General features: G+C 41.4%; 1 protein-coding gene across 1 annotated transcript in view; it reads right to left on the bottom strand.

Annotated features, from left to right (window-relative positions):
• Nucleotides 1-12410: 12410 nt before the first annotated feature.
• Nucleotides 12411-25270, bottom strand: part of Fam160b1 (family with sequence similarity 160 member B1) — a 36478-nt gene continuing 23618 nt past the window's right edge. The window contains exons 6-17 of the mRNA XM_023715526.1: nucleotides 24722-25015; nucleotides 24369-24565; nucleotides 22671-22785; nucleotides 22130-22206; nucleotides 21846-22038; nucleotides 21484-21653; nucleotides 20819-20962; nucleotides 19848-19938; nucleotides 17798-17941; nucleotides 14789-14929; nucleotides 13816-13919; nucleotides 12411-13721 (exon numbers count right to left, since the gene is read on the bottom strand). Coding sequence (XP_023571294.1) covers nucleotides 13616-13721; nucleotides 13816-13919; nucleotides 14789-14929; nucleotides 17798-17941; nucleotides 19848-19938; nucleotides 20819-20962; nucleotides 21484-21653; nucleotides 21846-22038; nucleotides 22130-22206; nucleotides 22671-22785; nucleotides 24369-24565; nucleotides 24722-25015 — 1776 coding nt within the window. The 3' untranslated portion in view covers nucleotides 12411-13615. The remainder of the gene's footprint in view (nucleotides 13722-13815; nucleotides 13920-14788; nucleotides 14930-17797; nucleotides 17942-19847; nucleotides 19939-20818; nucleotides 20963-21483; nucleotides 21654-21845; nucleotides 22039-22129; nucleotides 22207-22670; nucleotides 22786-24368; nucleotides 24566-24721; nucleotides 25016-25270) is intronic.

The following is a 25270-nucleotide window of genomic DNA, read 5'->3' as shown; positions in this document are numbered from 1 at the left end:
ATCGCCTCCCAGTGGCAGCACTTGGTAACTGCTTGGCAATCCGGGTTCACGCTTGCTTCCATTATTTCCTTGCTTGCCAGCACAAGGCTTGTCCAAATCTCCTGGCTGGCAGTGAACCTGCCCTGGGAGAGCCTCCTTAAGCCCGCTGAACAACTGCTCTTGCCTGCCGTGTCAGCAAAAGACTTGGAGCCATCAGCCTGCGACAAACTCTCCAGACTTGCCCTTAATTGCTAGAAACAAAAGTTGTAGATAAAACCTGCGGAGTTGCTTATTGGCAGCCAGCACGCTGAACTAAGCTAGAATTGTTCCAGTTACTTGGTAGAAAAGAAATCTTGTCAAGAGTTACAGGCTATGGAAAGAAAGGAGCGTGTAAATGAACATATAGCAAGAGGTTCTTTATGGTTCTCTGCCTCGAGTGCCCCAGAATTGGGGGGAGGGTATGGGGAGGGAGCAGGTGAGGAGAACCGTCACCAGGGTGGAGAGGAGTGACGGGCCATTCCGAGCCCTGGCTGGGAGCTGGCGTGTGGAGCGGACCATCTCCGTGAGGAACATCTGCTAGCCTGTGAGTAAAGCCACCAGGGAAGCTCGGCCAGAAAGCCGCTGGCAGGGCCTATTCCTGTCTCGCTTACTTTTCTCTCATTGCTGGAACAAAACACCCCAAAATTAAAGAGGGAAAGTTTTATACAGCTCACAGCATGTGGAGGTTTCAGTCCATACTCTGCTGGCTCCAAGGCAGAGTGGCACGTGGCGGAGGGAAGCAGTTCATGGTGGCAGAAGGCAGCAAAACAGGAAGAGCACAAAGGCAGGAGCAGCGGAGAGCCAGCCTCTTTCCCTCCCTTACGTTGTATGCAGGCTGTGCGCCACAGGGTGGGTGCAGCACTTGTACCCATAATCCAGCATTAGGACCACGGATCCATCACCAACTCTAGAAGCCCACCCTGTGACTGCATCAGGCTTCAGGAGACATCTAGACACAAACCCTAACACTAACCTTGCAATTCAGAAGGTCCCGGAGCCGGAGTGAATTCTGAGCTGCAGATCCGGGGCCTTCTCTTCATGCAGGCCTACTTCGTACCTTTTCACTGAGGCCTGTTTCTTTTACATTGGATGGCATCACCTCTACTTTACAAAGGAAGCTGAGGCTCGGGGATGCGCTCTAGGGGCCAAGGCCTCCTAGCTGGGCTGTGGTGTGCTGTAGGCAGCTGAGTTAGATAGAAATATAATAGGTAGTCAGCTAGGGCTGGCCCTGGAAGGAGCCAGTGTGGAAGGCAAGATACCTTGCAACTGTGGGAGAGACAGGCACCACCGCTGTGGGCCAGACGGCAAGGCAGGAGATCCAATGAACGCATCCACATACCTCCCTGAGGATAAACATCAGGGATTGCTATTCTAAGTTGGTATCAAGTGCCGGCCAACTAACTCAGCGGATTAAGGTGCCTGGAAGCAGGCACAGGGGCCTGGGGTTTGATCCTGGGCCTGCCATGCCAGCCCCGCCCCTGGGGCACGCTGAGACAGGGCATGGTGGTGCACGCCTGTAATCCCAGTAGTTGGGAGGCTGTAAACAGGTGAATCACTAGGAGTTCAATCTAGTGGTGAGACCCTGAACACACTGTAGACCCTTCCCTAAAATACAGGAAAAAAAAAAAAACCTACATAGGTATCAATCACCTTGAGAGAGCCAGTCACTAACCCATTCCCCTACAGGAAGCGCCCCTGTTCTACATTCATGCCCTCTTGCTTGCTACATGACTCACCTCATTTGATCTTAATTTAATCAATTTTACTGAGCAATTAAGCTTATAATCACATTGGATGAGCAGTTTTTCCCCACCTTGTACCCAACTAGTGAGTTCTCGTGGTCTTCACCTTAGACCTACCTCACCTAATAGATTTGCTCTACAAAAATTCCCTAAATATGACATCTTCCTTGATAACCCACTGTGGTCCCCTTCTGTCCCTTTCTCAGACAGAACCTTTCCTTCCCCAGTAAATGTATGCTGCTCTTAACCTGTTGTTTGTTCCTAAAATTCATTCTTCAGTTTTAGAGAACACAAATGCTTCCCAGGTATCTTTCGGGTTGGGAGTTTCTTTGCCCTGTATCAATGGAACATAGGCTGTGATGCCACATGGGGATGGGAAGGGGGAGCCCAGCGCAGGAGTAGGCCCCGGGAAGGAGTCCAACTCTTCATTGCTAGAGCCAGTGACCAATGTCAGAGCAGGGCCTGCCCTCAGACACTGTCCTGCGTCTACAGAGCTCCCTGGGGCCTCTCTGAAGAAAGAATTGGGGGTGGGGTGGAGACAGAGTGAAGAGTGGGGAGAGAGAAGAGGAGGGGCCGCAGGCTGCAGGATCCACAGTAGGAAGTGGGCCCAACAGAGGTAGGTACAGCGCTGGCTATCCAGGAGGGTGAGGGCTCGGTCCTCCTCTGGGCTCTGCAGTCTTTCCTCCTTGACCACTTTTCCAGATCCATCCACCCCTCTTTGTTTCTCCTTTCTTGCTTGTCCTGCTCCTCCTACAACCTCGCTTCCTGTTTCTTTTCACTGCTGGAAGAAAGGATCTTTCTCCCTCACACTGCCAAGCTATGTCCCACACTCCTCATGGGATGTCAAATAGAAGCAAACAATTTTATTTAGGTAATGAAAACCATCTGAATCAGACCCATCTGCAGTCAAAAGCCACCTCAGTCTCCACAAGGTGCGGAATGCTGGCTGGCCAGGGCTCTAACCCGGGGTGCTTCCGCCCACCAGAGCTGAGCTCATCCAATTCCTTGTGGCAACAGCACTTATCCGTTCCTCATGTTTAATGCAAGCGAGCTTGAGACAGGAAAGCTTTCAGGAAAGTGTCAGATGCACAAGCACTGCCCTTTGCAGAGCAAACGTAAGTGCTCAAAGCCTGCATTCGTTCTATTTTACAGTAATTGTGTTCTCATCTGTACAGATGTAAGCAAACCATTTCTGTCAGCAGAAAAGAAAAAAAATCTATATCCAAGGGCCTCTGAAGCTTGCCGAGTCCTGGCTCACCTCCACATTTTGAGTCTCTCGGTAATTTCAAAATGAAGCAATGCCAAAGCATTATAAAAATTGTTGTTCATGTTAAGTGCTTCTCATTAGCAAGTTATTATTTGCAACATGAAAGGGATAATGCAGTATCATTGTTCTAGCTTCGAGCTAATTATAAGGTTTGTAAAGAAGTAATCGCTCATAGTGCACGGAGGTAACAGGACTCAGGTGTAAAGCTGTATTTGGAATAACTTCTTCCAGGCCCGCCAGTCCGTAAGTCCTTTAGAGATAACAGCAACCATAAGGAGGAGGTTTTAGGGTGGCCATGCTCAAGCTTACAATGCTGGAGAGTATGCCGGCTTTCCCTCTGCTGACATACTGCACTTGTCTCCAAGCACGTCTGCTCCATTCTACATGGTGCTGGTAGTGTGGTAGCATACTAGCATTTGTGAAGAATGTGCAGGCTGGGAGGACCTTGCAAGTGCGGTGCGCTCAGCCCTACAGGCTTCCCTAGGTTATCGGCACCCAAAGCAGAACGCTGAGCAATGCACTGCTGTGGAATTGGGTTTCTGAGCTGGCCTTAGGACTGGGGTAGGAAATAGGGCAAATGACCCTGGAGGGTCTCGTAGTCCTAGAAAGGATATGAAATACTCAAATACACACACACACCCTACAATTGCAAGGGTGTTTCAGAGACACAGGGGCCAACTGAAAGAGCTCTTCATGGACAAAGCTAAGACAATCTGAATAGCAAAATAATGGAACAGCACTGAATTATACCTCAAAGAATAAAACAGGCACGAGTCCTTATCGATATAAATGACTTGATGACTAAGTGAATGGGAGCACATTTTTTCTTGCAGAAGAATCCTGAACAATTGATGGGGACAGCATTACTACACACTTCTGAAGTAAATGCACACCGATTTGCCATCAGAGAGGACAGTACAGAAAGGGGGAAAGGGAAAGAGTAACTTGGTGACAGAAAATGTGCAGATACCTCAGTCGGCGGATCAGTCAGAATCATATTTATTCCTCTGCCGTGAAGAGACAGCAACACTTAGTCTACTTGTACAGGGTGATTGCCTTCCCATGGGGAGTTGGCTACATGCACACAGCATGTCTACCTTTTTCATCTCTGGTTTTCCCTTCTTCCCCCTCCCCCTCATCTCTTGACCTCCCTGTCCTTTTTGCAAAAGATCTTCCTGCTTTCCCTTATCTACTTTATTTTGCTCTGAATTTATACTGTGGGTTTTTCATATCAGATAAATCATGTTATATTTAAGCTTGTGTGTCTGATTTATTTAACTTAATATTACGGTCTCAGGGTGCACACATTTTCCTACAGATGGCCCCAATTTATCCTCCTTTACTCCAGAAGGTGGTCCTTTGTACCTGTGGTCTTCCTCCTCAAACCCACAATTCCAATCTAATAATGAAGAAAATACCAGACAACTTCCTGTAGACTGGAATTCTGAAAAGAATTTGACCAATATCCTTGACAGTCAAAATCATTAAAAAGGGGCCAAGGAAATAGCTCAGTGGCATAAGCACCTGCCTGGCAAGCATAAGGCTGCGAGTTCTATCCCCGATATCGAAAAAAAAAAAAATCATTAGAAGTTAAGGAACTTCCAAAAATTGCCACAGACACAGGCCTGCCAGCAACTCCTGAGATCTGAGCTCCAGTCTGCAAGGTTCCTCCCTGCTCTCTGAAGTGCTGCATTTCAACTTCCTCCTCTGAATTCCCCAGGTTTGAGGTGGTGGTGCTTCCTGCTAGTTTTATCTCCGAGTTACACTTAAGTTCCCATTCAGGCTTCTGATATCCAATTCCCACTGTGGAAATACCTTGTGTGGTTTCTGTCCTCTTGACTGAATTCTCTGATACAGTGCATGGCACCAGGAAACAGACCCTCGCTGATGGGTCCGGATAGTCACTTCATTACATCTTAGCTGTAGGAGCCAGGCTGAGTCCCCTGTCGATGGGAAATGCTGTACTCTACTCCACTGCATGCAGATGCACAGGGACGTATATAGACTGAGGTGCGATGTCTACTGAAACGTACTGTGCTTGTGGGACAGTGTGGTCTTTCAAATTTCAACTGAGTGAAAAGAACAACAGGGAAGCACCATCGCTATCCCTCGGTTACCTTAATTCTAAGTAGGTGGGGGTGGCTGAGACAAATGAGCTTGTAGAAAGGAAATTCATAGTTCCAACAATTTTCTTACACATACATTTATACACATAAATGTACACTTATCGATTTACATTTCACTCAGTCAAATGAGCTGAGATGGAATTTCCTGAGGTAATGCAGAAAAATAAACCACAGATTTAGGAAGATAGGGAATGCAGGGTTATGTGTGGCACAGCTGCCCACATCTCCTGGGTTGCCGGTGACAATCTTTTCAGTAAGATATTAAGAAATACATCAGTGAAGGAAACACTAGTACTTGGGAAAAGTGCTCTAGCATCTCTTATTTCTAAACCTGGAGTCTTCTGTGGAAGATGCTGGCATTGAAATGTGTTAGAAAACAGACAACAGAACCGGGATTTCAGGAGAGACTTTAATATTACACCAGGGATTGATTACACCAATGTTGGAGAGCTCAGTGAGGAAGAAGGTCATTCAATGAGGTCATCCGGAAATAATCCAGGAAGCAGTCCTACCGCCAGGGCTGAGGGCATAAGACAGAGGCGAGGGCTCCAGACCTAGAATCTTGGAGGAAAGGCCTGGCAAGTTGGGTGTCAGGTGCTGAGGGGCCTTTGGGAGGCGGATGAGATAGTTCTTGGGGAGCTCAAAGAATAAGGAGGCTGGCTTACCACTGGGAACACACCACTGAGGTGATCCTGGCAGGAACAAACTGGAAGGAAGGAAGTTCCTTCTTTTCTCCTTCTGATTCCTTTTTTCCTCTGGAGCCTTACTGGCTAAAGCTAGTAGAAAGCCAACTGGGAAAGGAAAAATCTAGTTTGCAGAATCTTAGCTCAGTAACACAAAGCAGAACGAGAAGAGTGAACTTGGAAATGAAAAACAGTAGCTGAATACAGAGAAAGCACCTTATGCCTGCTGCCCTGAAAAGCAAACCCCAAGATGCTAAGGACTTTTTTGGAATCTCTCCTTTCCAGAGTCATACAGGACTTAGTATTCGCTGAACGCCAAGGGTGATGTTACCACATGCTTGTGATAATCCCATCCATTCTGGACCTAGACTTGAATATTTAGGACAACAGCACTGAATTAGTGTCTTATGTCCCTAATTAGGCAGTTTCTTCCATGCCAAGCAGGGTCATTTAGGAAAGTCCTACCAGGATAAAGAACCTACCTTGGTGTAAGTGGAGTGGCCTCTTGGTGTCTGCTGAGGAGAGCTTAGAAGCTTCTGTAAAATCTTTTCTTAAAAAATCATTGTTCAGAGGCAGGGATCAGCTTCCATGGTGATGTGAGGATTCTTGAGTTTTCAGTTAAAGAATATAACGCAAGCTCTAAGAAACAGCAAGGTCTTTCTAAAAATAACCCAGGAATCAGTACAAAGGAGTATCTACACTTATCCAACATTTTTTTTTGATCACATAAGTCTGACAGTGAAGGTTTTGTTCTAAGAAGTTAATGGTAGTTGAGTGATTGATGATAGAAATTACTGGAGGAAAAGCCAAAAAACAAACGAACAAAAAACAAAAAAAACCCAAAACAACCAGGTCTAGTATCAAAGTGCAGCAAAAGCAAGCTGTAAAATGAGGACAAAGAACTTCTAATAATGCAGCAACCTTAAGATGGTGTTGATACTGCAGTTCTCAGCCCAGAATTATCTATGTCAAATTAATTACACTTCCCTAGTCTTATTCTTCCCATTGAAATAAAAATGGTAATGAGCAACACTATGCTGAAGACATGGACCAGCTTTTGCTTTGAAATACTCAGGAATCAATGAATATCAATTGCACAATGTGCTAGGCATGAAATTATTTCAACCATTAAGAACTTAGATTTTAATTTCAACATCAAATTCTAAAGAAAATGCTACACATATTTGCTTGTATTAGCTTTTATTTTAGGATGTGTTTTCTGAACCCAAATTCCAGTGAGTCACATATGCTTTTGCCAGCCGTGTTTCCAGAGAAAGCTTGAAACTGTATGAGATTGGATTATCTTACAGAAAACAAGCGCTTATAAAATGAAGCCTGTTTATTGTCTGAGTCCAAGGCATGTGGACTACTGAAGTTAATAGTTTTATCCTCAAAGCACATGTTTCTTTCCAAACTTTCATTTCTGTTGGAACAAAACACCAAAAGAGCTTAAGAAAAAGATGATCTATTTTCTAACCATTTCTAAAACAGAATGAAATTAAACATCACACACAGAACACCCACTGAAGCAGCCAACAAGGGCTACAGAAGCATAAATGTTCTGACTTGCTACTTTGTTGATAACAGCAACAGTATAAAGAGTAGAAAAGAATATTTTAAACATGGAATAATGTTTAAGGAACAGTTAGTTTCCCTCCAGAAATCTTCATTGTTCTTCTCTTGGGAAAAGTCTAATCAATTTAAATGCTACCACTATTCTACTTGTGAATGGACTGAGGAATACATCTCTCATGTTACAGAAATGAATCTCATCCTCTGGGCTTTGAAATAAAGCTTTATCAGAGACAGTCAATTTGTGTGTCATCTCATCTTTCTGCATTACTGTAAAATTGATTTTATGATTCCTTTCTCATAAATTACAGGCCGCAGGCAATCGTAGCCTGGACTCCTGCTTGTCTTCCCAGAATCAGGGCTGGGGGTTCTTTTCTTATGAGCCACATCGACCTCTTCAAGCTTGCAATTCTGCTCACGGGTATGTTTGGAAGAGTCCATCAGACCCAGGATATGTCCTGGTCTGGTCTGAATCCTCTGACTTGAGTATCATTCCCAAAGCCTTATGTTCATCATTGGAGTGAAATATTTTCTGAAAAAGTGTGCTCATGGTGGAAATAAATGCCCATCACAACAGGGGCACTATTATCAACTGACAGCCACAAAAATAGGTCTCTGTTCCCTTCCCCCATAACTCCTGACACGAGTGCAAAAACCCTCAGCAATATCCAGGTTTCTGGCGATTGCTGCTGGGCTCATGTAAGGATCTGGTTGTTTGATCAAAAGGACTGGTGCTGGGCTGGGGATGTAGCTCAGTGGTACAGTGCCTGCTTCTCAAGCGCAAGGTCCCTGAGTTTGATTCCCAGTTAAAAAAAAAAAAAAAAAGACAATTGCCTTAAGGCCTTTTTTTTTAATTGACTCCTTGTCGCTCTCTCTCCACACACATGCAGCACACGGTCTCTGAGTTCCACTCTGCTACCTGCCTAAGTCTTAGCTGGTTCTCCCAATTGGACACGTGGCCACCTGGTACCCTACCCCAGTGAGAACACTGACAGGGGAGTGCTGAGTTCAGACGACAAAGGTCCGCTCCTGCGAACATTTTGGCTAAGACAAATCTTAACCCTAATCTTGGGGTCACTTGTTAAAAGTTCAATTAAAGCTCTTGGTTTTAGTATTTTTATAGACTATTTACTTTTTCTTTTTCCTGTGCTCTAGAATGAGATCACTTGACTCAGAACAGTGAATGACCATCAACTGAGAAAATATGGGCCCGAAGGCACAACCGTTTGGGCTGGGGCTTGAGAGCAGTATCAGCAATGATCTAGTTTAGCATGGCAAATGCAGCCGGACACAGAAGTGTCATTTCCTGGTGGGCTGAGGGACTCCCCAGATGCTCACAGTACTCCACTACGCATACACTTTTCCTCTAAGCGTATTCACCACACAGTGTGCTTATGTAAATCTACTGCATGGCCACCAAGACTTTGAAGGCTGAGATAGCATTTTCCCAGCACTTTAATACCTGCTTCAGAGAAAGCTCTCAACAAATATTTGTTGAGTAAGCAAAACTGCTGCTTTTGCTTTTGGCTGAAGGGTCTTCTTTTTAAAAACGATGTTAACAGAAAAATCTCTTGATGCATACAACACTCAAACCATGACAGCAGGGCGTACGCATGAAACAGACTTAGATGGATGGATCACCCTGGGCTGGGCAGGGGGAGATATTTCAGGAAGAGCTGAAAATCAGTCCTGCGCAGTAGCCCATGGGCAGCATCTTTATTTTGGCTCAAGACCAACTAAAACATCTTTTGCGTTTTGTGTGGAGCTTCAAACAAACTGGCATGCAGTGTTTTTGCTTGCTTGTTTTGATTTTTTGAAGAAAAGCTTTTTATTTTAGAGTTACTCTAGCAAAACCTCAATATTTTATGACAATTTTCTTTAAATTCCTTTTGGATTACTAGTTTCCTAGATGAAACATCGTAAATAACAGCAGTTTGAATCAACCACTTAACTAGAAAATTCAATTAGGTATTCCTATAGTGCAGTGTTCTTTTGAAGTACCTCAGGGCACAAAAGATAATTTTCACCATCAGGTGCCTCAACCTTGCTTCTTCCACCTTTTTTTAAAAAATGTTTTTAAAAAATCTTTTATTTATTTATGTATTTGGTACAGGGTCTCACTACTCAGTTTGGACTTGTAGTGATCCTCCTGTCTCCGCCTCCCCAGTGCTGGGATTACAAGCGTGTGCTACCACCTAGTTTTGTGGCTGGCATGGCAAGCAATACGGGGATCAACTTCGGTCCTTATGCTTGCCAGGCAGTCACTTTATACCACCAAGCTGTCTCCCCAGCTCTCTTCCATCCTCTCAATCCAGCCACCTCCATACTTCCTTGTAAAGCTATTATTATTATTATATTATTATTTTCTTTTTTGTATTTAGTACAGGGTCTAAGGGGTCTCACTATGTAGATCCGACTCGTACTGATTCTCCTGTTTTCAGTCTCCCAAGTGCTGGGATCACAGGTACGCACCACCACGCCCAGTCTCAATCAACATCTCAGCACCACGGGGGCGAAGCCAGCATGGCACTCTGGGATCGAACCCCGGCCACTGCATCTGCCTAAGCAGGAGCTTTAGTCCGCTGAGCCATTTGGCAGGCTCTAAAGATATTTAGAGTAACACTGGCTGACAAGAATCTTTGGGTAGTTGAGATTAATAATTAATTTTTCTCTTTCTGGTTGTGCTGTATATTCCCCCCCACTCCAGTTTACAATTAAGGTTCTCAAGGGAATATTCAAGTGAATGGGATAAATCTAGAGCCCAACTGTTTTAAATAAGGGGAAAAAAAGGGTTTTACATGTGTAGAAAATGTTAAAAAGCTAAGCTTAGAACGAATAGTTTCTGTAAGACTTGTATAAACATTTCTTCTTTAGGGCAGTGATTATTAAAGAAGGAAACTGGAAACTGGAGGATATATGTGAGGTTTACCCAGGGAAAATTTTCAAGCTACATCTTCTTCCACAAATACTGATTCCTATTGTTGTTCTCTCCCTAGAACCAAGACGACAGCGACCTACTGATGACAGTGTGCCACATCCCATGGAGCGTAGGGATTAGGTTAAGGATCACTGTTTTAAGACTCACCGGTGATAAATATTTCCAACTACAATCATATAACAGCATGAAGACCGTATTTGCTTCAATTACATTATTTATTTATTTTTTGATTATCCCTCTTAGTCCTGCATGCATTGTTAGCACAAAAAGTTGAACATGATCACAACCTCCGTTGAAGACAGGGTAGCACACACCACCTGAAGAGCTTCTCCCGGAGGGCCCAGACGCTGGTAACTAACACTGTCAGTGACCCACACAATGTTCACAGAAAAATTTACCAGCTATCCTCTGTTTAATGTAAACAGGCAGGAGGCCAACAGAGTACTACAGTAACGCTATTTTACAGGGCCCAGAAGTATGATTATCTATCATTTTTGGCATATCAAGTGTCACAATGACATGCACATTTTGACTTATTGTACAACCAAAAATATAATGACCATGTAATTTGTGGCTTTAGCACTTCACTGTAACTTCTTCTGTCCATACCCATTAACTTCATAATTAGATGGTAATTATCTAGTAATATAACATGTAGAAATGTTACCATGAATTTATGAAGTAATCCCATCATTTGCGCCCTGTAAAATTAAGTGTAACAATCTTTACACTAGTAATAGTGTAAGCAAGCCAAGGATTTTGGTCCTTATATATACATATATATATATACACACATGTACACAAAGTAATATACAATTAAACCCCCAAACTGTGAACCACTCAGGCCTTCCATATTGCACAGATACATCATGAAAACATTACGTCACTCTAGTGTGAGCACTACAGTGACAACTGGCTGTGACAAATCGGAGTTCTAAGAAGTAGAGAATGTGCCTCGTTACTAAAAATAAATCTGAAGACTACACTATTGGAAAGTTGAAAATATGTGCGTATTTATGCAAGAGTGAAGCCAGGCTACCGTCGAGTCTGCAGCTGCGATGGCCACCAGTTGTCACGCGTGCTGTCTACCCCACACAGCGCACTCTGGCTGCTGTTCTTCTAAGCACTGAGCACATTCAGCTTCTGAGCGACAGTAAGAGAAGGGCCAGCGAGGCAGTGCAACGCTTGCTAAAGTAACAAATTCAACTCAATGTGTGAACTTGTGCCGGCGCTAGGTCCAAACTAAATGTGAAAAAGAAAGAAAGAAAAATGGGGAAAGAAAAAGCAAAACTAAACCTCAAGTCTTAGCTGACTCCAGCACAGTCATTACAATAACTTAGGAAAATTACATTTTCAGAAGCAGCACACACACACACACACACACACACACACACACACAAGTTAAAGCTTTTCTGAGCTCAGTTTCATGGATTAGCTATAAGGGCCCATTGTGAAAATCAAAGATTAAAAAAGAGTATTTGGTTGGAGAGGTAATACCACTGCTATTAAGCACATTAAGCACTATGAAAGCATTAAGAAATATCTAATATCGCTTAATGCCTTACTTTAAATACATCCATACCAAAGTAGACCGTAACTACATCTAGGAATCGAGATGCGCAGTGTTCCTTGCATACACTGATCAATAAAGCAAACTGCATAACGCTTCCTATCATTCAAAATTACAGACAGAACATCATACATGAGGTAACTATCTCCTGTTTTTCTTTCCTTTTTACCTAATTAAATTTTTTATACCAAGCTAAGAAAGATTTGTATTGAATTAGGAATTTAGTCCTTTTGTTGTTTTAACAATGATGAGCATCTTAGAGTTGAGATTATCATAATCTTGACATTTTGTTCTTAATAAATAGCAAACTATAACTATAAAATCCATCCGAAACACAATAAAACGAGCACACCAGCATAAACCATGCCTCCGTGCACACATCACACAATACGTCTGCAAAGGTGCCACACCACATGGCTTGCACAAGGCTGAGACAGCTCCTCTCTAGACAGCTGGAGACAAAACCTGTTACAGTATCTCCGGCAAAGTCAGTAAATGGAAAGGAAGAGGAAAGTGCTGCTGCTTGACATTAAAAGAAAAAACCAAAAAACTTTAAAGCAATCTTGGGACAATAAACCACGAACAGAAAGAACCGAGGACACTAGCAAACTCCTTGATGTAAGGTTCCACAGCCTGCTGGGCATCGCCCGGCAGCTAGAGCAGATGCTGCTGCTGCACGCCCACTCCACACACGCCCAACGCCTCAGAACCCTTTAACATGTAAACAGGACATTTAAAAGACTGTTTTCTTTCATTTCTCAAGAATCATTTAAGACCAAAGACAAAATGAAATGAAAAAAAAAATGTAAACATTGAGATGCCATTGGCACTCTGATTGTGGCCTACTGGGACACTGCCAACCACTTCAATAGGAAATTAACTATGAAATAATTTTCAGAGGGAAAGAGAAGAAGGAAGCCGTCAACTGAGTACAGTTAACTCGGTTTTAAAAGATCATTTTAGCACACACTACCAATGATGAACACAAACTCAACGTTGTTGCACAAATGACAGTTTAAGTCAACTGGGACCCCTACGTGAAAATGAATCACTAACATGGCTATGTGCACAAGAGAGTAAAAGGAAGTTTCTTTAAAAATATATATTAATCAAGAATTTCTTTCTCATATTAAAGTGTTATTCTTAGAAAAGCTAAAGAAAGTTGATGCTGTTCTACACGTTCTTATTTACTATTATTAATAATTCATGGATGGTTCCTGAATTATTTTCTGATTTATAGTTTTAAATACTTTGTTTGATAAGAACCTTAACCTTAAAAAGTTATAAAATCAGTGAACTTTTTGCTATTTATTAATCCAAAAGAACCTAAGCATTTGAGTCCCAGGGAATGTCAAAATGCCTCGCTACCTAAAAGGACAGTAAGATAACAGAAATGTCATCAAAGTCATGACATCAGGAATTCTTCAGCATTTCATGTAGTCATCAGAAACGCTTACTTCCTGAAGTTCCTTTGATTGTATCCTGGGTTCAAAAATGTACAACACAGACCCATTATGATAAAGCCAATGAAGACAACATTATGCCACATTTTACCAAGAGTCTTCACCTAAAAGGTTCTGTCCAGTTTACAATAATACTTCATTTAAAAAGGCCTTTTACCCTCTCTTGGCTGGGTGGGACTGAGTCTGTTCCAACAGAATGTCCATGACGGTTCGGCCCCCTAGTGACTTGATAGCAGTTAGGGTGTGGAGGAAGCGTGGTATTTTACAAAGGCAATCGCCGCCAGCTCCTTACAGAACTCTTCCAACACAATCACACCCTCTAGCAACGTGATGTGGTCAATACTGGGAAGAGCAGACAACAAATCAATTGAAGTTTTCAGCAGATCATTGAATTGGGTGAAATTTGGGGGTGAAAGTATGTAAAACAATGACTTACACAGGGCCTTCAGGCTCCAAACCAAGCAATCGCTTCCTGACCAACAGAAGTTTAGGCGTGAAGTCTTGAATGCGCTGAATTCGAACCATAAGGTCTCCAACAACCTGCACCAGAGATACGAAATTCTCTTTTGGAAATCAGCTGTATAAGGATTCTCTGATTGAAAAAAACCATCCTTCTTATCACTAAAGAACCCACTCCACAGTTTCTTTGAACAAAGACTCATCTGGTCTTTAAAATATGAACTATATGTACTATTTAAAGGAATGAATTTTCCCTTCCCCATTCTATAATAGTTTAAAATGTACAATAATTAGCTTAAGAGCTGAGGAGATAGCTCAGGGGCCTAAGCGCCTGTCTGGCAAGCTCAAGGACTGAGGTTCGATCTCCAGTACTGCATACCATGCTGGTCACCAAAACCAGGCATGGTGGCACATGCCTGTCATCCCAGTGCTGGGAAAGCTGAGACAGGAGGATCACTAGAGTCCCAGCTGCATAGCAAGATCCTGTACCAAATAAATACATAAATTATTTTTAAAAATTAAAAAACATTAGTTTAAACATAAATATATAAGGGCCAGCAAGATAGCTCAGTGGACTAAGGGTCTGCTTAGGCAAGCGCAGGGACTGGGGATCCCCAGCACCACATGCAGCTAGCCACCGAGTTCAGGAGTGGTGCCTCATGCCTGCAACCTCAGCACTAGGGAGGCTGAAAACAGGAGGATCAATAAGAGTCCAAGCTGCACAGTGAGACCCGTACCAAAGTGAATTTTAAAAACATTATAAATATTTCATATTTACATGTCACTCTATGACACTGTCCTCAAACAGTGATATGAAGATTTTTTTGTGATTTTTCTTATTACTTTAATAAAAACAGGCACACGTCATTACAGTAACATATTCATTTCTAAAGATATGAATATGTTAATGAGCTCACTGATTCTAGAGAACAGTGTAGAACAGAACTCACCCTGACAATTACAGAGAAGAGAGATCGACAGCCAGCGGCGAGATTCACGTAGGGGTCCAAAAGGTACTCGTGTGTGTGTGGATGAGGAAAGAGGGACAATCTGGACAGCACTGAAGTCACCTGTAAATTCACATCGTACGGCTGTGTGGAGGTAAGGACAAAAAGACAGCTGGTATGACTGACAAGGTACATACTATGTGTGTAACTTACCACTTTAATTTGCCTAAGAAAGGAAAACACAGCATTCTACTCCTCTCTCCGGATGTTCACTGCAGTGAAAATATCTACAACTAAACTGGCGCTCACCATCTTAGTCAAAATGCATACAGCAGAATCCTACAACTTAGAAAATAAAAGACACACACTGAAACATGTAGAAAAGCCAAAGACGTGATATCGCAGGATGTGTACGTGGGCTGGCTGAATTCAGGAGAAGTTGAAAGTCATCACAAGCCCTCAATGTGCGATGTGTAATATTAATTACAAACCACAGGACAAATTAAGCCTATGACTAAACTAGAAGATATTTCATATTTTGAATATAACAAAATAGATTTAAAAATATTAACCCTCATTTCAGATTATTCAATGGCTATCAAGTACCAAAAGCACATATCCAATAAAATAAATTCAAATCACAGACCTTCTCAACAGAATGAAAGCATACTGGAAGAAATGGCTACCCTACGCCTGAAGGTGACAAGGAGATCAAGACTAAGTTTAATATTAGCAATGGAATCTGAATTTTTATTCTCATCTATTAAGCAGCTTTAAAACCCTTGATCAAAATGAATACCAACTAGAAGCAAATCTCTGGCACGCAGAGAATGCCTGGCTCAGGGCAGAAGATAAGCAGAGCCAGCCTGATAAATGTACATTCCTAGTTCTAAGTTCAACTCTAATCTTTCTTACTAACCATGAGATGCATAAACACGGATTTTTTTTTTAAAGAAAAATATACCTTTGAGTCAATCTTTTTCAAAATATAGTCTTACACAAGATAAATGAAAGATTTGTATTCCTAATAAAGGAACACCTAAGTGTACGTTTACCTACTTGATAGTATTTGCAACAAGACGTCTTTTTCAAGACTCAACTCCTACTAAAAAAAGGAATTCTCATCGAATGTGCCAAGTGGCTAAGTTACTCGCCCATCTTCAAACTCTTTAGAGCAGGACAAGATTTGGCCTCTTTATTAACTTTTCTGGAAGGTTCTATATTCTGTTGTGGATGTCAGCATTATATTACCTTTACGAAATCACCACAAGTACAAACGACTGCTTGTGTTGCACAGTATTTTTTTAATTAACATTGTGACCACACTATTGTGTCCTGAGTACTTAATGCTAGTTTCTCAACTAGGCATGAAGAAATTATCTACTTTATGAACTATCCATGCTTCATGTTTAATCCCAAATTGACTACCCTGACCCTGTTAGGAACACACCCTATGAAAATATAGACAAACACTGTCCTTAGCCAAAAACAGGAAAGAAAATGAAACCAAGCCAAACACCTTGAGCCCCACAAGGACTCATGTGTCATCTTTAAGATCAGACTATAGGATGTTCTTACCAAAGAGGCGGGAAAACTGAAGGTTTTAAGGAACAAGAGGCTCCAGGCTACTCTACTGCTTACTCAGTCCTATAACTGAAATTATGGACCCCTCAGCTATGAATAGTACTTGAACTCTGACTTGTGCATGACAGAGGGACATGGGCTTAGCTCTGGCCTGCGCAGTGCCCGGCACCTGCAGATGAGGACATTCTGGCCCTGCGCACCCTTGTGTGTCAGCACCAACTCACTAAGGAAAAGTGCTCAATTGTGACGATGGCTCAGAATGGATTTTTTTATTTCAGAAATTACTTTTTAAAACGTGGTTCTTCTTCAGTGCTTTTGATCCCAACTTCTAAAAATTACTGACTTGACACTGGCTATTACCAAGTCTTGCTTATTAGCTCAACCAGATTCAAAATAAGCCTCACAAACGAGTGGCAAAAAGCCACAACTGATGAATTCGGCCACCCGGGAGATTTATACCAAGAAGGTCAGACCACACTTACTGCAAACGTAAGCTGTCAGTGATAAAACAAACACCAAGACACTGCACACGCTATTTAAAAACTGAAAGCCAAAAAGGACCTGAAGATTTCTTGATGTTAGAAACAATCCTGACTGAAGTACTTCTTAAATTCTCTTTTCTTTTTCTTTTTTTGACTGAAGAAAGCATAACTGTGGAGTCAATTTCTTTTGTAACTCCCTATACTCATATAAAGACTGACCTAAAATGCTAAAAAGAGCAAGTACTTTAATATACAAATTTTAAATTAATTCCAAAGAAGTTAACCCAGCGCCTACGTTGAGAACTGTGCCAGTGGTTCTGCTTCAAGCGCACGTGCCACTACTACCACTATCTGCCAGTGGGACGGTGGGACAGTGGGACGGTGGGACAGTGGGACGGTGGGACAGTGGGAGGGATTCCGTAACCCCAAATTCATCCTCTTAACACTCGATGGCATGCACAGCAATGCATCAGCTGATGGCGGTCTGCACCCACCTTTGATGCGTTTCCCTCCAGAAGATGAACAGAGCTCACAGGCTCTTTGTCTGAAGCCAGTTCACAATTTTAATGAGACTGGCGTATTTGAGAATCAATTTGAAATGACATTAGGATCTTTGAGTTGAGCTTAAGTTTTATTCTGTGTCCATACTAACCAACTGCACTAACTGATTTTCCAAGTTAGTCGTAAGAGCAGCACTAATTCTCTCCAAAGTGAGGGCCTGTAATAAGAGGATACGTAATTCCATAGTAGCTGCCAGGCCAAATGAATATTTGTAACAGTGTGAATGCATCAGAACCCAACGAGCTGTGGCAATAAGCCTTGCAAACAAGGCCTCCCGTGGAAAAACTTAAGAATGAAACGCTGAACAGAAAATGTAAACTACAACCTGAGATTACATCACGGCCATAGTAACAAAATATGAAAATTAATATTTAAAAAATGTTACCTGATCAAGAATTCTTCCCATTCTGTCAAATAAAACTTTCAAAAAATGACCTTCAAAGAATGCTGCTTCTAAGTTGCACTTTTCCAACGCTTTTGGAGACCCAGGCCATTCCCACCTTAAGCAGATAGCACAGTAGTCCCGGAACTGGGGAAAAAATATTTGCCTTATTAAAGAACTACCAGATAATAAGTGAAGACGAAACAGAAATAAGTTCCTCAAACAGACGTCATGAACCATCTGAACGAAGCAGCACATCTATGTGCGAGGGACCGTAGGGGAGGAGAGAGAGGTGACTGAGTGTCCGACAAGGAGGGCCCCAGGGACGATTAGGGCTGGCAGAAAGTAGAACAAGACGGTGGGGGGAAAGGCATATTTTTAAATTTCTTTTTATGTTTTGGTACTGGGAATCAAACTCAGGACCTTGCACTTGCTGGGCAGATGCTGTACCAGTGAGCTAACTCCCTGGCCCCAAAACGGTCTTATTTTAACTTCATTAGGATATTCTCTATGCAGTCAGGACATGCTGGTACATGCCGAGAATCTGAGGCAGAAGGATCACAAGACTGAGGCCAGCCGGGGCTAAAAGTCAGTTCAAGGCCAGCCTAGAATATAGCAAGACTGTCTTTTTTTTAAAAAAAAATCTCTTTAAGCTGTGCATATGCTTTTCCTTTATTTCATCTTTTTTATTTGTGTTTTTTTTTTTGAGGTAGGGATTGCTACGCAGTTTAGGCTGTCCTTAAACTCTGTGATCCTCCTGCCTCAGTCTCCTGAATGCAGGATCACAGGCCTGCCGCACCTTGCCTAGCTCTTCCTTTAAAGTAATTTAGCCCTTTAGGTATTTTCATAATACATTTAGATTAGAGCACGCTGACAAAGCAAAGGTGGTCTTAGCCAAGCTCTCAGATGCTCCAACACTTTACACAGGCCGGGTGAAAGCTGCTCATCGCCGATCGGGGTGCGCCCACATGGTGCATGCTGCTGCGAGGGGCTCCGGGCCTGGACTGCTGGTAGCTGTCCCCACGGAGACGCGCACAAGGAGCAGGAAAAGGAGCTAGGCTTTCCATAGCAATTCGACTAATTTAATGTTTGCTGAATCTGACACTAAAATAATTGGACTTCTGTCCTTTCCTTCATTTTCTTAGTAATTCATTTTTATTTTACAGAAGCGTAAGTACATTACAGATTAGAAATAATAAAAACTATTCCTTCACTATTCCTTTCAGTACTTATCACTGAAAGATTAATCCGTATGAGCACAAGAATATCTTCTGTAATAAAAACTAATTTAAAAGGTTTCTTCAATATGTAATTTACTTTAAAAATTCAAATAAATTTTCTTTTACACTTTCTCTTTTCAAAATTTCTTCATCAGCACAGCAAACTTTCAAGACCTCTGTACTTTGAAAATTACAGGAAAATAATATATTCTCATCAAAAGCATTACCGTCTGCTTTAAAAAATACATTTAAAACAATTAAAAAGGCAACTCCATCAATATACTCTGAGTTTTAAATTCATCTAGTTTCTAAGGTAATTTTCTATAAAAATTCATCCAATTTTATGTCATTTTTAAATTAACACTTGAAATCTGACCTCTAGGTAGTAGCTGTAAATTTTTTATCCTTTTTATCTGTTTTTTTTAACACTTCTGAAACAATCATCTTAACTGTATTTATAATAAAAAAATGGAAATGAGGGAAACTTTACAAAAATAACTCAAGTTGCTTAAAATTTCAAATGGCAGCACTGAGAAATTTTTTTATTCTTAATTCCTTTATCAGCTTGTTCTGGCAATGTTACTTGCTATCTCATTACTCTAGTTACTTATACATTAATGGAAGCTTGAATTTCCAGGTTTAAAGTGTGACTTAACTGGACGCAATCCAAAGGATTGAAACAAAATTTAATGTATATTTTCTGATGTTAAAAATTTCAAAATTTTTAATTTTCAAATTTTGAAATTCACTTTCCAACTCTGAAATACTCTATTACAGTTGCTTATTTAATAAATACTAGGGACTGATATCTCAGAGTCAGTTACGTCACTTACCTGCCTGTGAGCATCTCGGAGGTAGGTGTCATAGCCAGTGCCCTCAACGTGGTAGGATGATTTGGCTTCATCCGGTACCAGACAAAGAAAACTTAAATGAAAAAGGCCATCACAATCAATGACAGAAATAACTCTCGTACCGTCTTTGTATCTAGTGTATGTAATGATAGCTTAAATTTAGCCAAGCCTTAATACAAATGAAAAATTGCAAAATAAAGTTATAGTTTAGATTCTTATCTTTAGTAAAGTTTTACAATGAGCTGGTTACTTTTCTACTGTTTTAGAGGTTTTAAAAGGCATTGATTCCATTTTAACTAGAAATAAGCCTAAGAAAGTTTTTTTTTTTTTTGATTGCTGCACAGTGCTAGATTATTTATGTACTAATCTTAGGAAACTGGTTTTTAAGTAAATGAACCTGAAACTGGTTTTTATGTAAATGAACAAATTTTTATGTACCACAATTTGCATGTTAAGCGATGTGCAGTTTTTTAAATGCCACCTGACCAACTTAGGTATGCCAGTGAAGGAAAAAGAGAAAAGAAAACTGCCACAGAGAAGGTATCTTAAAGTAAAAAAAGAAAAAGTAAAATTCTGAACTAAAAATAAAAGAAACAGTCCTGTGCTTAATTAACACACATGCTTAATAAGAATGATTTGTCAAACTGGCAATTCTCAACACTGTAGTAATTGGGAATTACTTAACATAATGCCATATTTTTTAAAAAACTAAGCTACTTAGGGGTTTAGTTATTTACTGATTTTTTGAAAACTGTTTTTCTATTAAGCAGAGCATTTCTCAGGGTACCAAGTAATGTTTCCTGGCCATCACCTGCCACATAATCAAGATGACAACACTGACGTAAGGTCTGAAGAAGCTGGAGCTCTTAGTACGTTCCTGGAACAAGGAGCACAGTTGCTCCATGTTACGAAGAAATAAAAGGGAAGTTCGCCAAATGTGAACAGCAACTCACCTATTTACAATTTTGTGGACTTCAGTCTTCCCGTCATTCTTAGGGTGGTCTGGTGTAGGTGGAGGTGAAGAACGAAGCCACTCTTTCTTTGACAAAGTATTATCTGGTGAAATGTCAGTAAATAATGGATCTTCTTCCAGATCTCTAAGTTTAATTTAATGATGTATAAAAAAATTATTATGGCATTTTCTAAAGCAAAGGATTCTCTATGTTCTGAGAAAACATTACATAATCTTTCTGAGATATATTTATTTTATAGAAAAATTCCTGTTTTATGCTAACAATATCAAGGATATGCTAATTCTGTTAGATTGAATGAACAGAAAATTCCTTGTAATTTAAAAGGATGGTGAAAGTATCAGGTCATTTAAATTTTACTCCTAAAATCTTTAAGTAAGGGATCTTTTTTTCTTTTGTCTTTTTGTCTCACTACATAGCTCAGGCTGGCCCTGAGCTCACTATGCAGGCCAGGCTGGCCTCCCTCGAACTTGTAAGGATCCTCCTGCCTCAGCCTCTTGAGTGCTGGGATTAGAGGCGTACACCACCACTCCCATCTTAGAGGGATTTTTTCTTTTTTTTTTTTTTTGAAGCATGCGGGCAAGAACTAGGAGGTCGGAAGCTGACCCTGTGGAACACTGACTGCACAGAGATGGGCAATAACTTACACTGCGCCTGCTATTAATCCATTCTCTACCACATCTTTGTCTTCCGGGCACACAGGCTTATATTCTGTGTAATTTCTTTCTTCAAGATTTCTCAGGACCAAGTTGTAAAGAATGTGCTCATTGGGTTTTTGTAGAAGATGTTCAAACATCCTCAGTGTCATTATGCTGATCTGAAAGTAAAATTGATACAAACTAACTGAAAAACATCTTCAAATATGCTGCTCTTTTTGCCATCTTGTACATCATGCCTTTAACGTGTAAAGCCACATACAACTGAGGAGCCATCTTTAAGACACCACAAGTATACTACAGTCAGCATGTCAAAGAAGCTAAGTCCAGTACTAAGCCATTACACAGCTTACCTCATCAGATATGTGATCACAATGTTCGATTAACCTATGCCTTAAAGGATGTCTGCTCATCTCTGCAAGAGTCTCTGGTTCTCTCTGCTCGCCGAGGATGAAAACCACCATTTCTTGAAGCAAAACATCAGAAGTTACTTGCCGAACAATGCGATGAAGCAGAGCAGTCGACGTCAGAATACCCATCTCAGAACTGAGCACAATAAACAGGCACTCAGTGGGCACAGTGGGCACAGAGTAGGGTGTTTGTTACTGTCTTGTTGCTAAGGAAAGAGGCTACTCACGTTTGCATTAACTGAGGTTCCATAACGCCGATGAAAAATCTTTCATGAACAGCTTTGGCAAGAGCAACAGCAGCAGTCTGAAACACAGTGTTAGCATCATTTTGTTAATGGAAAAGAGAGACTAATCCGTATCATCAATAAATCACTTGCACTCTTCATATGGAAATGTGGAAGAAAAAGCTTGCCTATGGACCACAAACCTAGATTAGATGCTTGCTGTTGGGTCACTTTTTTCATTCCCCCCAAATAAAAGGAACAGTACCAAAAAAAGGAGAATTATTTCAGAAACATACTCCTACAGAAGGCTAGAAAGAAGCCTATGATGCACTGTACCGTAATATGAAGAATTATAAAAGGGCAGAACTTGAATTTGCATTTGTTCCAGAATTGTAATGTACACACCTGATTTTTGGTTTATTTATTTCACTAAAAATAATATCCTAAGACAAAATGTATTTGGAGATATACACTAAGGAGTCAAATTTCACTTAGTAGAAACTTAAATTTTAAAATTATCAGTAAGTAATAAAAATCCTCAAACCTTTTGGGCTTCCTTAATCAGCTGATCACAATAATCAAACCAGGAGAGAAAGGAAATTAAGGCTCGTTTTCCCGGAAATGCTGAAGCATCTTCTTTGTGACTGTATGAATCCAAGCTGCAGGACACGGAAGAAAGGCTGAGCCCCATGTATTCAAAAGCATGAAACCTACTTAGCAGGTACAGAAAGGTGAAGCTGCGCAGATGAATGCAGCACACCTGGTAGGACAGAGTCACAGAGGCAATGCTGGGTGACAATCAAAAAAGGATTTATAAAAGAAGCCAAAGATAAGAGAAGACCTTTTAAATAAAAATTGTAAATCACTTTTACTTCTTAAGTGGGAAAAGAGGCTAAAACTGAATGGAGCAGCAGGAGAAAAACCTTTTAGACAGCGCCTCATAACTCTGCCAAAAATCTGACCAAGTGACTACAATGCAAAGGCAGAGGTTCTCAGCTGCTGGGACGCATGACAAAAAGGGTCTGGAGATCCGAAGAAAGACTAAGTGACTGGCGAGTGCTTTCCTGGCCTTAAAACATGACACAGCCATAAGGGAGGCAAGTATGTCTTCCCAGGAGATGCTGGCACAACATAGTTGGAAAAACAAGTTAAAAAAAAAGAGCAAAGGGCTAGCCAGGCATGGTGATGCACACCTACAATCCCAGCGCTTGGCAGGACGATTGCTGTACGTTCCAGGCCATGGTGGGCTACAAAGTGAGTTCAAGGCCAGCCTGAACTACATATGAAACCCTGTCTCAAAAACCACCAAAGGGGGTGGGGAGATGGCTCAGTAGAATAAGCGCTTGCTTGGCAAGTGCAAGGGCCTGAGTTCAATCCCCAGTTCCGCAAAAAAAAAAAAAAAAAAAAACAAAAAACAAAAAACAACACACCAAAAACCAAAACTTAAAAACTCTCAAAAACAAAAACAAAAGACTAAATATTTAGAGAAAAACACTAAACGGTAATTACATCAAAATATTAGGTGTTTATAGGTGGTAGCATTATGATTTATGTTGCTTTATATTTTAATAATTTATAAATTTTCTGAAATAGCTATATTTTCCTATGTGAATCAAGCAAGGGAGCCTAAAAGGGTAGGGACGTAAAAAATGAAAGAGGAGCCAGGGACAGAGCTCGGCAGCATTGTCACTGCCTGGCAAGCACATGGTCCTGTCCCAGATATCCACAAGAAAAAAATAAACAACTGAAATGGCAATTCTATATATGCATATAAGCTAGAGGCACAGGAGACTGTTCTAGAGGCCATAAAAGTTGTTTATATAGAAGGAGATCCTTTTTTTTTTTTTTTTTTTTATGGTACCAGGGATCGAACTCAGGACTTTGCACTTGCCGGGCAAGCACTTATTCCACTGAGCTATCTCCCCTGCCTGAGATCCTCTTTAAGAATTTCTGTTTTTAATAAAAATAAGCAGGTAAAGTTATTGGTCTTCACGTAAATCCTTAAAAATTTATCAGTACAACGGAGAAAATAAAAGTTCCTCAGCTACAGCATATAATAGATGGACTGTCCCCACACCAGCCCGTTACCACTGCCTGATCAATCTAGTGCAAGTCGTAAGAAATCTTTCCCACTTAACAATCTCTACTAGTGTTGCCTTTTTCAAAATTAAAGATTTCTAGTGTTTTAAAACATAGGTCTAAGGAGTCACCTCTACGGGATAATCCAGAGAATGCTGCTTACCCCCAGTTAATGGCTTCCACGGTCTCAATGTCCAAGGGGTCCACCGACGGAGGCAGGGCCCGGTACAGGGAGGCCAGCCTGTCGGTCAGCAGTTCGCACAAGCAAGTGCTCTGGGTAAGGCACTTAGCAGCTGCAGGCTCTGGCAAACTGACTAACAGCATCAAGCCCTCGCAGGCTTTCACAGCTATCCGGCCATCCTAAGGGGAAAAACATACCCCTTCAATTCTTAAATCAGATACAAACAGAAACAATTACACTGTCGAAGATGATTCAACACAAAAGGATTTTTTTCCACTTTAAATGCTTATTACTGTGATTATGTGAGGGGGCAAAAAGTAAAGATGATGACTCACAGGGCTTCGGGTAAGATTTAGTAAAGAATTCACTAAATTGTAATCATGGTTTGGGCGGACGACGGAGGCCTCTGGCAGTGACGCGGAGCTGAGGTCATCCAGGCTTGTGGACAGGTTGTCCGCCTGGGGCGGGGGCTCTTCCTCGGGCTCGGTGCGCTCCGCTGCGGCTGCACCAGGCAGCTTCTCCGATTGCTGACACTGGCCGGTATCAGTTGACAAGGAATCCTGACCTTTGAACGCGTCTTCTGAAATCACACTGGGCGCCCCTTTAGAAGCCCAGGACTTCAGCTTGTTCTGCAGAAGAGTACATGCTTTGAAAGGTTCATGTTAAGAGCTCTACGCAGCAGAAGTCATAGTCAGGGAAGTTTTCTGCAATTAACATTTCACATGCTTAACTGACATAGCAGAAAGTGTTATATCAGATAGAAATATGCAGTTAACAAATCATGTTTTAGATATAGTTCTCAAAATGCAAAGAAATCAGTGACCCTCTGCACAACTATGAAATGTTTTACACCAATCGTATGTAACCAGTGGTACAGCCACTAC

This window comes from Octodon degus, unplaced genomic scaffold, assembly GCF_000260255.1.
Source record: "Octodon degus isolate 3935 unplaced genomic scaffold, OctDeg1.0 scaffold00042, whole genome shotgun sequence".
Taxonomy (NCBI): domain Eukaryota; kingdom Metazoa; phylum Chordata; class Mammalia; order Rodentia; family Octodontidae; genus Octodon; species Octodon degus.
The sequence above is the reverse complement of the archived record's forward strand: the minus strand, read 5'-3'. Positions and strand labels throughout refer to the sequence as shown.